We start from the raw sequence: 12,061 nt of genomic DNA, 5'->3' as shown, positions 1-12,061 counted from the left end.
AGGTACACAGCTCAGTTAGCTGGATTGTGACGTACACAGCTCAGTTAGCTGGATTGTGACGTACACAGCTCAGTTAGCTGGATTGTGAGGTACACAGCTCAGTGAGCTGGATTGTGACGTACACAGCTCAGTTAGCTGGACTGTGGCGTACCCAGCTCAGATAGCTGGATTGTGATGTACACAGCTCAGTTAGCTGGATTGTGACGTACACATCTCAGTTAGCTGGATTGTGACGTACACAGCTCAGCTAGCTGGATTGTGACGTACACAGCTCAGTTAGCTGGATTGTGACGTACACAGCTCAGTTCGCTGGATTGTGATGTACACAGCTCAGTTCGCTGGATTGTGATGTACACAGCTCAGTTCGCTGGATTGTGACGTACACAGCTCAGTTAGCTGGATTGTGACGTACACAGCTCAGTTAGCTGGATTGTGACGTACACAGCTCAGTTAGCTGGATTGTGACGTACACAGCTCAGTTAGCTGGATTGTGACGTACACAGCTCAGTTAGCTGGATTGTGACGTACACAGCTCAGTTAGCTGGATTGTGACGTATACAGCTCAGTGAGCTGGATTGTGACATACACAGCTCAGTTAGCTGGACTGTGGCGTACACAGCTCAGTTAGCTGGATTGTGACGTACACAGTTCAGCTAGCTGGATTGTGACGTACACAGCTCAGTTAGCTGGATTGTGAGGTACACAGCTCAGTTAGCTGGATTGTGACGTACACCTCAGTTAGCTGGATTGTGACGTACCCAGCTCAGTTAGCTGGATTGTGACGTACACAGCTCAGATAGCTGCATTGTGACGTACACAGCTCAGTGAGCTAGATTGTGACGGACACAGCTCAGCTAGCTGGATTGTGACGTACACAGCTCAGTTAGCTGGATTGTGACGTACACAGCTCAGTGAGCTGGATTTTGACGTACACAGCTCAGTTCGCTGGATTGTGACGTACACAGCTCAGTTCGCTGGATTGTGACGTACACAGCTCAGTTAGCTGGATTGTGACGTACGCAGCTCAGTTAGCTGGATTGTGAGGTACGCAGATCAGTTAGCTGGATTGTGACGTACACAGCTCAGTTCGCTGAATTGTGACGTACACAGCTCAGTTAGCTGGATTGTGACGTACATAGCTCAGTTAGCTGGATTGTGATGTACACAGCTCAGTTAGCTGGATTGTGAGGTACGCAGATCAGTTAGCTGGATTGTGACGTACACAGCTCAGTTAGCTGGATTGTGACGTACACAGCTCAGATAGCTGGATTGTGACGTACGCAGCTCAGTTAGCTGGATTGTGAGGTACGCAGATCAGTTAGCTGGATTGTGACGTACACAGCTCAGTTCGCTGAATTGTGACGTACACAGCTCAGTTAGCTGGATTGTGACGTACACAGCTCAGTTAGCTGGATTGTGACATACACAGCTCAGTTAGCTGGATTGTGACGTACATAGCTCAGTTCGCTGGATTGTGACGTACACAGCTCAGTTAGCTGGATTGTGACGTACACAGCTCAGTTAGCTGGATTGTGACGTACATAGCTCAGTTCGCTGGATTGTGACGTACACAGCTCAGTTAGCTGGATTGTGACGTACACAGCTCAGTTAGCTGGATTGTGACGTACACAGCTCAGTTAGCTGGAGTGTGACGTACACAGCTCAGTTAGCTGGATTGTGACGTACACAGATCTGTTAGCTGGATTGTGACGTACACAGCTCAGTTAGCTGGATTGTGACGTACACAGCTCAGTTAGCTGGATTGTGACATACACAGCTCAGTTAGCTGGATTGTGACGTACACAGCTCAGTTAGCTGGATTGTGACGTACGCGCTCAGTTAGCTGGATTGTGACATACACAGCTCAGTGAGCTGGATTGTGACGTACACAGCTCAGTTAGCTGAATTGTGACGTACACAGCTCAGTTAGCTGGATTGTGACGTACACTGCTCAGTTAGCTGGATTGTGACGTACACAGCTCAGTTAGCTGGATTGTGACGTACACTGCTCAGTTAGCTGGATTGTGACGTACACTGCTCAGTTAGCTGGATTGTGACGTACACAGCACAGTTAGCTGGATTGTGACGTACACAGCTCAGTTAGCTGGATTGTGACGTACACAGCTCAGTGAGCTGGATTGTGACGTACACAGCTCAGTTAGCTGGATTGTGACGTACACAGCTCAATTAGCTGGATTGTGACGTACACAGCTCAGTTAGCTGGATTGTGACGTACACAGCTCAGTTAGCTGGATTGTGACGTACACAGCTCAGTTAGCTGGATTGTGACATACACAGCTCAGTTAGCTGGATTGTGACGTACACAGCTCAGTTAGCTGCATTGTGATGTACACAGCTCAGTTAGCTGGATTGTGACGTACACAGCTCAGTTAGCTGGATTGTGACATACACAGCTCAGTTAGCTGGATTGTGACGTACACAGCTCAGTTAGCTGGATTGGGACGTACACAGCTCAGTGAGCTGGATTCTGACGTACACAGCTCAGTTAGCTGGATTGTGGCGTACACAGCTCAGTTAGCTGGATTGTGACGTACACAGCTCAGTTAGCTGGATTGTGACGTACACGGCTCAGTTAGCTGGATTGTGACGTACACAGCTCAGTTAGCTGGATTGTGATGTACACAGCTCAGTTAGCTGGATTGTGATGTACACAGCTCAGTTAGCTGGATTGTGATGTACACAGCTCAGTGAGCTGGATTGTGATGTACACAGCTCAGTTAGCTGGATTGTGACGTACACAGCTCAGTTAGCTGGATTGTGATGTACACAGCTCAGTTAGCTGGATTGTGATGTACACAGCTCAGTTAGCTGGATTGTGACGTACACAGCTCAGTGAGCTGGATTGTGACGTACACAGCTCAGTTAGCTGGATTGTGACGTACACAGCTCAGTTAGCTGGATTGTGATGTACACAGCTCAGTGAGCTGGATTGTGACGTACACAGCTCAGTGAGCTGGATTGTGACGTACACAGCTCAGTTAGCTGGATTGTGACGTACACAGCTCTGCTAGCTGAATTGTGAGGTACACTGCTCAGTTAGCTGGATTGTGACGTACACAGCTCAGTTAGCTGGATTGTGACGTACACAGCTCAGTTAGCCGGATTGTGACGTACACAGCTCAGTTAGCTGGACTGTGACGTACACAGCTCAGTTCGCTGATTGTGACGTACACAGCTCAGTTAGCTGGATTGTGACGTACACAGCTCAGTTAGCTGGATTGTGATGTACACAGCTCAGTGAGCTGGATTGTGACGTACACAGCTCAGTGAGCTGGATTGTGACGTACACAGCTCAGTTAGCTGGATTGTGACGTACACAGCTCAGTTAGCTGGATTGTGATGTACACAGCTCAGTGAGCTGGATTGTGACGTACACAGCTCAGTTATCTGGATTGTGACGGACACAGCTCAGTTAGCTGGATTGTGACGTACACAGCTCAGTTAGCTGGATTGTGACGTACACAGCTCAGTGAGCTGGATTGTGACGTACACAGCTCAGTTAGCTGGATTGTGATGTACACAGCTCAGTGAGCTGGATTGTGACGTACACAGCTCAGTGAGCTGGATTGTGACGTACACAGCTCAGTTAGCTGGAATGTGACGTACACAGCGCAGTTAGCTGGATTGTGACGTACACAGCTCAGTTAGCTGGATTGTCATGTACACAGCTCAGTTAGCTGCATTGTGATGTACACAGCTCAGTTAGCTGGATTGTGACGTACACAGCTCAGTGAGCTGGATTGTGATGTACACAGCTCAGTTAGCTGGATTGTGACGTACACAGCTCAGTTCGCTGGATTGTGATGTACACAGCTCAGTGAGCTGGATTGTGATGTACACAGCTCAGTTAGCTGGATTGTGACGTACACAGCTCAGTTAGCTGGATTGTGACGTACACAGCTCAGTTAGCTGGAATGTGACGTACACAACTCAGTGAGCTGGATTGTGACGTACACAGCTCAGTTAGCTGGATTGTGACGTACACAGCTCAGTTAGCTGGATTGTGACGTACACAGCTCAGTTAGCTGCATTGTGAGGTGCACCGCTCAGTTAGCTGGATTGTGATGTACACAGCTCAGTGAGCTGGATAGTGACGTACACAGCTCAGCTAGCTGGATTGTGACGTACACAGCTCTGCTAGCTGGATTGTGGCGTACACAGCTCAGTTAGCTGGATTGTGATGTACACAGCTCAGTGAGCTGGATTGTGATGTACACAGCTCAGTTAGCTGGATTGTGACGTACACAGCTCAGTTAGCTGGATTGTGACATACACAGCTCAGTTAGCTGGATTGTGACGTACACAGCTCAGTTAGCTGGATTGTGACGTACACAGCTCAGTGAGCTGGATTGTGACGTACACAGCTCAGTTAGCTGGATTGTGACGTACACAGCTCAGTTAGCTGGATTGTGACGTTCACAGCTCAGTTAGCTGGATTGTGATGTACACAGCTCAGTTAGCTGGATTGTGACGTACACAGCTCAGTGAGCTGGATTGTGACGTACACAGCTCAGTTCGCTGGATTGTGATGTCCACAGCTCAGTTCGCTGGATTGTGACGTCCACAGATCAGTTAGCTGGATTGTGATGTCCACAGCTCAGTTCGCTGGATTGTGACGTACACAGCTCAGTGAGCTGGATTGTGACGTACACAGCTCAGTTAGCTGGATTGTGACGTACACAGATCAGTTAGCTGGATTGTGATGTCCACAGCACAGTTCGCTGGATTGTGACGTCCACAGATCAGTTAGCTGGATTGTGATGTACACAGCTCAATTAGCTGGATTGTGACGTACACCGCTCAGTTAGCTGGATTGTGAGGTACACATCTCAGTTAGCTGGATTGTGACGTACACAGCTCAGTTAGCTGGATTGTGACGTACACAGCTCAGTTAGCTGGATTGTGAGGTACACAGCTCAGTGAGCTGGATTGTGACGTACACAGCTCAGTTAGCTGGACTGTGGCGTACCCAGCTCAGATAGCTGGATTGTGATGTACACAGCTCAGTTAGCTGGATTGTGACGTACACATCTCAGTTAGCTGGATTGTGACGTACACAGCTCAGCTAGCTGGATTGTGACGTACACAGCTCAGTTAGCTGGATTGTGACGTACACAGCTCAGTTCGCTGGATTGTGATGTACACAGCTCAGTTCGCTGGATTGTGATGTACACAGCTCAGTTCGCTGGATTGTGACGTACACAGCTCAGTTAGCTGGATTGTGACGTACACAGCTCAGTTAGCTGGATTGTGACGTACACAGCTCAGTTAGCTGGATTGTGACGTACACAGCTCAGTTAGCTGGATTGTGACGTACACAGCTCAGTTAGCTGGATTGTGACGTACACAGCTCAGTTAGCTGGATTGTGACGTATACAGCTCAGTGAGCTGGATTGTGACATACACAGCTCAGTTAGCTGGACTGTGGCGTACACAGCTCAGTTAGCTGGATTGTGACGTACACAGTTCAGCTAGCTGGATTGTGACGTACACAGCTCAGTTAGCTGGATTGTGAGGTACACAGCTCAGTTAGCTGGATTGTGACGTACACCTCAGTTAGCTGGATTGTGACGTACCCAGCTCAGTTAGCTGGATTGTGACGTACACAGCTCAGATAGCTGCATTGTGACGTACACAGCTCAGTGAGCTAGATTGTGACGGACACAGCTCAGCTAGCTGGATTGTGACGTACACAGCTCAGTTAGCTGGATTGTGACGTACACAGCTCAGTGAGCTGGATTTTGACGTACACAGCTCAGTTCGCTGGATTGTGACGTACACAGCTCAGTTCGCTGGATTGTGACGTACACAGCTCAGTTAGCTGGATTGTGACGTACGCAGCTCAGTTAGCTGGATTGTGAGGTACGCAGATCAGTTAGCTGGATTGTGACGTACACAGCTCAGTTCGCTGAATTGTGACGTACACAGCTCAGTTAGCTGGATTGTGACGTACACAGCTCAGTTAGCTGGATTGTGAGGTACGCAGATCAGTTAGCTGGATTGTGACGTACACAGCTCAGTTAGCTGGATTGTGACGTACACAGCTCAGATAGCTGGATTGTGACGTACGCAGCTCAGTTAGCTGGATTGTGAGGTACGCAGATCAGTTAGCTGGATTGTGACGTACACAGCTCAGTTCGCTGAATTGTGACGTACACAGCTCAGTTAGCTGGATTGTGACGTACACAGCTCAGTTAGCTGGATTGTGACATACACAGCTCAGTTAGCTGGATTGTGACGTACATAGCTCAGTTCGCTGGATTGTGACGTACACAGCTCAGTTAGCTGGATTGTGACGTACACAGCTCAGTTAGCTGGATTGTGACGTACATAGCTCAGTTCGCTGGATTGTGACGTACACAGCTCAGTTAGCTGGATTGTGACGTACACAGCTCAGTTAGCTGGATTGTGACGTACACAGCTCAGTTAGCTGTAGTGTGACGTACACAGCTCAGTTAGCTGGATTGTGACGTACACAGATCTGTTAGCTGGATTGTGACGTACACAGCTCAGTTAGCTGGATTGTGACGTACACAGCTCAGTTAGCTGGATTGTGACATACACAGCTCAGTTAGCTGGATTGTGACGTACACAGCTCAGTTAGCTGGATTGTGACGTACGCGCTCAGTTAGCTGGATTGTGACATACACAGCTCAGTGAGCTGGATTGTGACGTACACAGCTCAGTTAGCTGAATTGTGAGGTACACAGCTCAGTTAGCTGGATTGTGACGTACACAGCTCAGTGAGCTGGATTGTGACGTACACAGCTCAGTTAGCTGGATTGTGACGTACACAGCTCAGTTAGCTGGATTGTGACGTACACAGCTCAGTTAGCTGGATTGTGACGTACACAGCTCAGTTAGCTGGATTGTGACGTACACAGCTCAGTTAGCTGGATTGTGACGTACACAGCTCAGTGAGCTGGATTGTGATGTACATAGCTCAGTTAGCTGGATTGTGACGTACACAGCTCAGTTAGCTGGATTGTGACGTACACAGCTCAGTGAGCTGGATTGTGACGTACACAGCTCAGTAAGCTGGGCGGCTGGTTCGTGATGGAAAGCGACCCCAACAGCGCGAGTTCAATTGCTGTATCGGCTGAGGTTCTCATGAAGACCACCATTCTCAAACTTGCCCCTCATCTGAGATGTGCTGACCCTCAGGTCAAATCACCACAAGTCAGCTCTGAAAAGGAGAGCAGTCTCTGTGATTATGGCGCCATTTACATTTTATTTTACATGATGGCTGAAATAATGGGGAAAACCCTCTGCTCCTCTCATTCAATTCAATGAAAGTTACATCATTCAGGTGGCATCAAAATGCTATTTTTTGTCATGTGATAGAGATGGAGAGAGAGATGTGAGTTTCTATTGAGGGGCCATAGAGATGGTGATCCCCAAATGATAGACGCTGAAATGTGGATGTAACGTTTAATGAGAAAATATTCGGATCAACGCATGGTCACATTTTGAAGTGCTTGTTAACTTATAAATCACAAATAACAGAGTCTAACTTGTTGAATGGACCATTCTCCCCCAGCGACACCGTCTCCGCCCACTCTCTACAGCCTGGTCTCCTGTCAGCAACACAACAGTGACGGCTCCGTGACCTTCGGCTGTTTGGCGATGGACTACTCCCCAGAAATCACCAGCCTTACCTGGAAGAAAGATGGGCAGCTGATCACCACTGGAGTTAAGAAATACCCGTCAGTGAGAAACAAGAAGGGAACCTACACCCTGAGCAGTCAGTTAACCATCACCGAGTCAGAGGGGGGATGCAGCGAAATCAGCTGTGAGGTTCGACACAGCGGCTCAGACAAGAGCATTGGAATGGAATGTAAGTGTTGTGGAATCTGTGAGAAACAGACGCTTTGATTACTTTATTTACATCTTTGGTCATAACACATTTATGGTTCTCTGCATAGTTCTGATTCCTGCGAGAAATAGTGACCACAGAGAAACTGTTAAAATACAATTAGTAATTTTATTGATTACATCTTCTTCAAGAAATGTCTAACTTGTGTTTCTTGAAGGTGGAGTCAACACTCCAAATGTTCTCCTCACCGTGAGTTCCAATGAAGAAATCTCAAGACAGAAATTTGCAACCATGGTCTGTTCAATCAACGATTTCCATCCAAAGTCAATGACGGTGAAGTGGCTGAAGAATGGACAACCCATGGGTTCAGGATTTGTCACCTCGCCCCCCTGTGAAGTGAACGGGAACTTCTCGGCGAGCAGTCGGCTGACAGTCTCCGCTGGGGAATGGTTCAGCAAAGCGGTCTATACCTGCCAGGTCACTCATCAAGAGGTCACACAAAGTCAAAATATCACTGCGTCTGGTAAGAGACTCAAACAGAGGAAACAATAAATCATCCTGCACTCTGAAGTTAATCCAAATCAGGAATTTACTGAAGTTAGTGTAAAGCACAGAACAACTTCTAATTTACTGCCATGTAGTTTGTGTTTCATTCTGACGTAAGAGCTGCATGAGGGTTGCTTATCATTCACGATTTTATGAATATAGAAATAAATTTATCCCTATAATTTGAAGTAATTTAGTAAGTGAGGTGGATGAATGAATTGAAAATCGCTTATTGTCACAAGTAGGCTTCAAATGAAGTTACTGTGAAAAGCCCTTGGTTGCCACATTCCGGCGCCTGTTCGGGGAGGCTGGTATGGGAATTGGACCCGCGCTGGTGGCCTGCCTTGGTCTGCTTTAAAAGCCAGCGATTTAGCCCCGTGCTAAACCAGCCCCTGTTGGACTTGATGCCAGCTTTATCCTGAGACAGCTGATTATATTTGAGTCAGTGGGTGTCTCAAACACTTAACTGATAACAGCTCCGGGGGAAAGTGTTGGAAAGTTCATCCAACCTATTTATGGATCAGCCGCCAGTACTTCGTTCCTGAGATCAGGAATGGAATATTTGTATTGGGAATGCTGAAATGCTGATTCGTTAGAATGATATCGGGGCTGACTGTATTTCACAATGAGAATAGTTTTCACAAACCAAACTGATTTTCCATTGCGTATAGAAGATTAAAGGCGGTCTTTAGAGGTTGATGTTTCGAAGTTGATTTATTCCCATTTAGAGTTCAGGCTGAATCCTGTTGTCCTGATTCTGAAGATCAAACTTGGGTTGATTTCCACTTTTTTCATTCGCAGATCCTTCCCTTTGCACTGATGCCTCAGTAACAATACTGCCACCACCAATAGAACAGGTCTTACTGGAGGCGACTGTAACCTTAACCTGCGTCATTTCGAATGCTCCTTATGGAGTCAACGTGTCCTGGAGTGAAGCGAAGAAGCCGCTGAAATCAGAGATTGCCGAGCAGCCTGGGGCAGATACTGAGAGCGTGGTCAGCAAATTAAACATCTCGACACAAGCCTGGCTGAGTGGGGCTGTGTTTGACTGTGTGGCGAGCCATCAGGACCTGCCAACTCCTTTAAGGATTTCAATCCACAAAAAAATAGGTGAGCGGTGAGACTGAAGCAATAAGTGAGTCATTTTGTCTATTTCTAGTGTCAGTGCAGCGGTCAGTATTTAGCATTCAGTGTATTTCTGGCCCATTCTGATTGGTAATTCCACTAACTAAATACTCTGGGCGTTTAGAGTTTAAGGGGGAAATTGATATGCAGATGAATGAACAATGAAACCCAACAGTGATATTGGGTTTAGATGGAGCGAGACCATAGACCACAAGACTGAGGAACAGACGTTGGCCATTGGGCCCATCAACACCGGTCCAGCCTGCAGTGAGGTCATGACTGATCTGATGTGATAATCTTAAACTCGTCTTTCCCGACTTATCCCCATATCTCTTGACGCATTCACAGATTTAAAGTATGTCTCCCTCAACCTTGAACATACTGAACAACCCAGAATCTACAGCCCCCCGGGTTAAATAATTCCACAGCTTCCCTACTCTCTGAGAGAGGAAATTCCACCTCATCTCTGTCTGAAATGGGCGAACCCTCACTTTGTGATCATGCACGCTGGTCCTAGACGCTCCCACACGGGAAAACAACCCCTCAGCATCTATCCTAAGGAGCTCCCTGAGAATCTTTCATGTCTCAATTAGGTGGCCTTCATTCCTCTAAGCTCCAATAAGTACAGCCCAGCCTACTTAACCTCAGCTCAAAAGAAAATCCCTCCATACTCGGGATCAACCTCGTGAACCTTCTCTGGACTGCCTTCAAAACCAATTGTCTTCCTTAGATAAGGGCGCCGAGACTGTTCAAAGTATACCAGGTGCAGTCTAACCAATGCCTTGTATAGTTTTAGCCAGACTTCCCCATGCTTATATAATATTCCCTTTGAAATGAATGTCAACATTCAATTTGTCTCCATATTACCGGCAGAACTTGCTTTGTGTGGTTTTTGCACGAGGACCCCCAATTCCCCCGTTACTTCAGCTTTCTCCAGTCTTTCTCCATCTGAATAATATTCAGTTATGTACTTCCTCCTACCAAAGTGTCTAACCTCACATTCTCGGTCCCTCTGTGTATTTTCTGTAATCCTCACCACTTGCCTTTCTACCTATTTTTTGTCATCTGCAAACGTGGGAATAGAACATTCATTTATTAAACACAGTTTTGAAATTCATGTATATTACATCTACTGCCCCCCCTCTCTCTCGCCTTCTCATTATCACCTCAAATAAGGGCAATAAATTTGTCAGGCATGATTTACCCTTCACGAGGCCGCGCTGACTCTGTTGATTATATTGAGTATTTCTAAATGCTGAGCGATTGGATCCGTTATAATGGACTCGAACCGTTTCCCACTGACAGATGTTAAGGTCACTGGCCGATAGTTACCTGTTTTTGTCTCCCTCCCCTTTTGAATAAGGGTGTTACATTGGCAGTTTCCCAATCCTCTTGGGGTAAGGTGGGAGGAGCCTGGTGTGGAGCTTATACACCAGCACAGAACAGCTGGGCCGAATGGCCTGTTTCCCTGCTATCCACATTCTGAAACTTTCGAATCCAATATGTAAATTCTCAGGGAAAAGGCTTGTGTCCACCTCTGCTCCGAGCTCGGAAACCGGACAGATCCCAAAGTGGAAAATGGAAACCTTTAAAATCCAACACAAAACACATTTCTCTCACATCTAACCCGCGGTTCCATTGTCTCCAGAATTCCCCATTTTATTTACATTTATTGTACATTTTCTGCAGATCCCAACCCGCGGGAACCGTCCGTCTCTGTCCTCCTGCCCTCGGCTGAAGACGTCTCCGCTCAGAGATTCGTCTCCCTCAGCTGCTTAGTGAGAGGTTTCTCCCCCCGAGAGATCTTCGTCAAGTGGACCGTCAATGACAAGCCGGTGAATCCCGGGAACTACAAGAACACCGAGGTGATGGCGGAGAACGGCAATAGCTCCTTCTTCATGTACAGCCTGTTATCCATTGCAGCGGAGGAGTGGGCCAGCGGCGCTTCTTACTCCTGTGTGGTGGGACATGAAGCCATCCCCTTGAAGATCATCAACAGAACGGTTGATAAATCCAGCGGTAAACCCAGTTTTGTGAACATTTCCCTCGCTCTGATGGACACCGTTAATTCATGTCAATGAGAATCTATCAATTGCATTTCGAACTAAATAAAAAAATTAAAAAGGTTTTTTTCCTCCAATTGTGATTTAAATGTACAGCCGCTTAATTAATGGAGCTTCCACTTTGCTGATATTAGATCTGTTCAATGAGACCCGGATTTCTACAGGTCTCAGCCCCAGGTCTGATACAACCAGAGCTCCCAGCTCAGATACACCCTGGGTTGGAGACAGAGTAAAATTCATTCATTGCAGGATTCACAAAATATATTCATTGACTTTCTTCTCGCTGAGGAGAAATCGGACACTTTCCCATTTCAGACAGACAAACACATCACATTTAGATCTCGGTGTTCCTGCTTCTCCCATTGCCCATCCCTTTAAAAGTGATGTCAGCTTAAAATAGCTGCATCACACCCACTGGGAACTAAATTGAGAATCAAACAGAAACAAGGACCAACAATCACCCATCAAGGAGAGGGGAAATGGAAATGTT

At 47.0% G+C, this 12,061-nt stretch overlaps 1 gene segment (V, D, J or C); it reads left to right on the top strand.

Annotated features, from left to right (window-relative positions):
• LOC140418413 (Ig heavy chain C region-like) overlaps positions 1-11,648 on the top strand; it is a 35,753-nt gene extending 24,105 nt beyond the window's left edge. The window contains 4 exon segments of the C gene segment in view: positions 7,562-7,858; positions 8,055-8,360; positions 9,185-9,493; positions 11,198-11,648. Coding sequence covers positions 7,562-7,858; positions 8,055-8,360; positions 9,185-9,493; positions 11,198-11,589 — 1,304 coding nt within the window.
• The last annotated feature ends 413 nt before the right edge of the window (positions 11,649-12,061 follow it).

This window comes from Scyliorhinus torazame, chromosome 5 (assembly GCF_047496885.1).
Source record: "Scyliorhinus torazame isolate Kashiwa2021f chromosome 5, sScyTor2.1, whole genome shotgun sequence".
Classification (NCBI taxonomy): domain Eukaryota; kingdom Metazoa; phylum Chordata; class Chondrichthyes; order Carcharhiniformes; family Scyliorhinidae; genus Scyliorhinus; species Scyliorhinus torazame.
Note: the sequence above shows the minus strand (reverse complement) of the source record. Positions and strands in the feature narration are given on the sequence as shown.